This window comes from Mandrillus leucophaeus, unplaced genomic scaffold (genome assembly GCF_000951045.1).
Source record: "Mandrillus leucophaeus isolate KB7577 unplaced genomic scaffold, Mleu.le_1.0 Scaffold402, whole genome shotgun sequence".
Lineage (NCBI taxonomy): Eukaryota > Metazoa > Chordata > Mammalia > Primates > Cercopithecidae > Mandrillus > Mandrillus leucophaeus.
Genome location: NW_012104277.1, coordinates 1,480,690 through 1,485,339, shown reverse-complemented (window position 1 = coordinate 1,485,339; position 4,650 = coordinate 1,480,690). Strand labels below are relative to the sequence as shown.

The following is a 4,650-nucleotide window of genomic DNA, read 5'->3' as shown; positions in this document are numbered from 1 at the left end:
GGGAGGCTGAGGTGGGCGGATCACTTGAGGTCAGGAGTTTGAGACCAGCCTGGCCAACATGGTGAAACTCCATCTCTACTAAAAATACAAAAATTTCCCGGGCATAGTGTTGTATGCCTGTAATCTCAGCTACTCGAGAGGCTAAGGCACAAGAATTGCTTGAACCTGGGAGGCGGAGGCTGCAGTGTGCCAAGATCGTGCCACTACACTCCAGCCTGCGTGACACAGCAAGACTCTGCCTCAAAAAAAAAAAAAAAAAAGATTGAGGAAAACAACATGCTATCATATTCAAAGTAAACTTTTTGAAAATCAAAATAAAATTATGTAATTTTTATTTTAACCCTAAGAAACACATGAACAAACATTGGACTTCTCAAAGTTGCAAGGCAACATTCAAATAGGTAAGAGCTAACTAGAAACTGAAGCACTCCACATATAAAATAAAAATACAAAAACCAACAAAAGAAAAAAATCTATATATATACATATAGAGAGAGAGAGAGAGAAAAGTGAAGCACTTAGGGATATTAATGTACCAACTGTAATAGGAAGTAAATAAATTATATCCACCAATTATGCCATTGCTTAAGGCTTGATGACAATAACAATGCAATCAGCAACTTTAAGTATTAATAAATATAGAAAACAATTTTCAGGCCGGGCGCGGTGGCTCACGCTTGTAATCCCAGCACTAGGATCACTTGAGCTCAGGAGTTCAAGACCAGCCTGACCAACATGGAGAAACCCCGTCTCTACTAAAAATACAAAATTAGCTGAGGTGGTGGCACATGCCTGTAATCCCACCTACTCGGGAGGCTGAGGCAGGAGAATCGCTTGAACCTGGGAGGCGGAGGTTGCGGTGAGCCGAGATCGCGCCATTGCACTCCAGCTTGGGCAAAAAGAATGAAACTCTGTCTCAAAAAAAAAAAAAAAAAAAAAGAAAACAATTTTCTTAATGTTTTATGAAAGGAACACCCCAAAAAAGGGCATTTCAACTTTAAGGAATAACAACTAATTCACTTCACTTAAAATATATTCATACATTTTAACTCACAAACCCTCCTCCCACACCAATGTTCTGGTTAATGAGTCTCAGTTACTCATGTTTTTTGTTTGTTTGTTTGTTTTGTTTTGTTTTCCTCTCTTTTACCCTCTGCTTCTAATGGTTAAGAAGCTACTCATTTTTTATATATATTTAATTACTAAGTTCAAGGTGCTTTATTGTGGGAGAGTAAAGAAGAAGAAAGGGAGAGTCCTTACTCTATTCATACAAGAAAGGTTTGCTGAACATCTATATTATGTACCAGGTTGTGAGGCTACAACAATAAATAAGGCAAGTCTCCTTCCCTGGAAGGGCACAATACGACGAATCACAGAAATGAGAAGTGCCATTAGAGAAACAGAAAATGTTATGAAAATTCAGGGGAGAGCGACTTTCATTAGGGAAGTCTAAGAAAAATTCTAAAGGAAGTGTGGACATTGAGCTAAAGCTCAAAGAATGGATGGAGTTTTCATTTCTCTTTGTCTATTTGAGTGTTACTCACTGTAAAAACTTAAAACGCTACAGAGGGAGGCACAAACTGAAAGGTAAAAATACTCCTTCTTACTCCAGCAGGAGCTACTCTGGAGTTTCTCACAGAGCCTTCCAGAAATTGTCTCTGCATGCCTATGCATACATTGTTTTTTATCACAAACAAAATATTACTCATACCATTCTGCAACTTTTAAAACATGTATCTTAGGTATCTTTCCATACCAACATATAGGGATCTACTACATTCTTTTTAACAGAACAGAATTCTACCATAGTTTGTTTAACCAGTCCCCCATAGACGGATTATTTAGGTTATTTTCACTTTTTGCTATTTCAAACAATGCTGCAGTGAGCTTCCCTGTTTATCTGTATATTTGTGTCACTTTCCGTAGTATAAATTCTTAGAAGTAGACTGTTGGGACAAAGAGTTTATGCATTTTTTAAATAGACATTGCCAAACTGCCCTCCTAAGAAACTGGCACCAATTTGCACTCCCACCAACAATCTGTGAGGACTGTTTCCAAATGGGGAAGAAATCCGTGGCAGGAGTGGAATGGATGCAATATGGGTAAAGAAGGCAGCATGAGGAAAGGCTGGAATACAATATAGGCTTCTTCTGGAGACGCATGGAGCATATGCAGCATAGCAATAGCGAGCTTATTTAAGACCATGTGGAAGGTCAGTAAGGGCCTCTAACTGCCAAGTTAACGGTTTGGAGCTTTGTTAATAAGTAGTGAGGAGCTATTTAAGGTTTCTGAGTACAGGAATGACATGACTGAAGCTTTATCTTGGGACAGTGATGTGATAGCAGTGGGACAGATGCGTTGAAAGAGTAAGACTGGAGGTGGACTAGCCTTTCAACGACTGTTTTAAGGGTGAAATTACAAGGAGATGGAATTGTATAGGAGAATCCCTTAGAGGTGGAAGGAGAGAAAGGAAAAAGTCCAGAGCATTTTCAAAGTTTCAAGTCAGAGTAACCTACCACCATTAACAGGATGAGACACGTTTTCATTTATGTACATGCCTTACTGTGAGATTAGTGCAAAACAGCCACGTCAAAGTATCCAGCTAGCAGATGGAGAAGCACACAAGAGTAAAGAGAGGCCCAAGTTTCAAATACATACAAGGAAGTCACATTTATAGAAGCGACTTATGAAAGTGTGAAGAGATCTTTGAGGAAAAGCATGAACAGGAAAGTGCTGAGAGCACTATTTGGGGGTAACCCCTATATTTCTGAAACAGGAGGTAAAAGAAAAAGCATATCCAAAGCCCTGCAGCCTTTCTCATCTAGGGCCTCATCTGAATCACAGAACACAGAAAATGCTCTGAGTGACCATTTTCTCACTTCTCCCAAGGATGGTACATAAATAGTACCATTTTGGGTGCACAGCAAGTTAATTCATTCCATTCAATGGATGCCTTAGGGCATTAGAGCTTAAATCTCTCCTGGAACTCGGTCGGGAAGACTGCTGCAGGAATAAGGATGAAGCAATTATCACCAAGCTGACCACGCATTTCATGAGTGGTCAATATTATAGGATACGTCACCTCTCTGAATTATAAGCTGATCATCTTTCTGGTAAATCCATCCCCCACCACTGCCGTATGAAAAATAACTAATGACGTATCGGAGTCAGAAACTCAGAATGGCTTCACCATCAACCGCCTCCAATTGCAGCCCAATACAAAGCTTGCCCTCGGGACTTCAGTTCCGCCCATTGCGCTGGGTAGAGGGGCCAGCGCGGTTCCCCATTTCTGCACTAGGGGCAGAGCCCGGGGGCCGTAGCTGCCAAAAGCCGCCTACTCCCTCACGGTTTCTCCGGAGTCCTACCCATTCCGGGTCCCGGCCCCTCACACCCAGCCCGGGCCGCGCTTCCTACCCGACAGTACGTACCAGGGGTCGGCTCCCCGGCCTCCAGGCAGTAGGGTGGCCGTGTCAGGGCCCCGTCCGGAGACGACGGCCCAGGGACACTCATGTCCCTCCAGCTGGGAACAGAGAGAAGGGGCAAACGTGTGGCCCGTCAGAAGCAAGGAGGCACCTAACGACTCCAGTGTCTGGCCGGACAGAAGAGATTGTCGCACCCGGAAGTGACGGAAGCGAAAAACTGCAGGCTTCGGTCACGCGCTCGAGAGTTGGCTCTGCCCCAAGGCGTTGTGGGGACCCCGCGCTGATGTCGTCGTCTGGCCCCGGACGCAGTGTCAACGGACTCAGCAGAGCGGGGCTCGAGGCCCTGCGACCCGATTGGTGGGAGCTGAGGGAGGACGGTGGCGGGTTTGGGCTGCTCACCGGGTGGGTCACGAAGACCGGAAGAGCGTTGTCTTTGTTGGACGCGGGCGAGCTGTCAGGCTTTGTTCACTGAAGCTAGGGAGAAAACAGGACTTTCAGCCTTCACGCGGGACAGCTTTTTAGTGTTATCTCCCTGTTTAGGGAAAAACTTAGGAACAGGGAGTGCGCGCTTTCCCTGCGGTTTGGACCATTAAAAAATTCGGATGCCTAGGTGTCTGCGAGCCTCAGCCTTGCTAACTACGGTTTTGCCACTATTCCGATCTCCCCTTGTTAAGTGTAGATGAAAGATTTAAGCCCTCCGTTGCAGCAGCTACTGAACAAATTCGACCAAATTATCAGAAACTGCACTTGCTGAGATCCTGTGGAATGATCTCATGAATTCTGTTGGAAAACACTTAGAAAAGGGCATATAGGCAGCTTTGGACCAAAGAAAACGATTTAGCTTTGCCACCTCTAGCTTATACCCTCTCATCTCAACTGTAATGGTGGCCTCCTGATGTTGCTCCCCAACTATGCCTGTTTAGTTTTCTCAGCTGCAACCAAAGCTTACTTCAAAAAAATAAGAATTTGCAAGCCTCAGAAACGAGCACTGGCTCCCCATTGCCCTTATCAGTGCATTCACACCCTTTCCTCTTTGGGCCTCTTTTCCTCTTAGTATTAGCTCCTCCTTATTACCCATGGTAGGCAGAATAATAGCCCCTCAAAGATGTCCACAGCCTAAACACCAGAAGCTGTGAATGTGTTAGCTTGCATAGCAAATGGGAATTAAGGTTGTTAATTACCTGGTGTTGAAATAGATTATCTTGGAATCGCTTTAACCAGGGAGGCA

At 44.2% G+C, this 4,650-nt stretch overlaps 1 protein-coding gene across 1 annotated transcript in view; it reads right to left on the bottom strand.

The window, feature by feature from the left end:
• BLOC1S6 (biogenesis of lysosomal organelles complex-1, subunit 6, pallidin) overlaps positions 1-4,364 on the bottom strand; it is a 22,301-nt gene extending 17,937 nt beyond the window's left edge. The window contains exon 1 of the mRNA XM_011992108.1: positions 3,429-4,364. Coding sequence (XP_011847498.1) covers positions 3,429-3,510 — 82 coding nt within the window. The 5' untranslated portion in view covers positions 3,511-4,364. The remainder of the gene's footprint in view (positions 1-3,428) is intronic.
• Between the last annotated feature and the right edge of the window lie 286 nt (positions 4,365-4,650).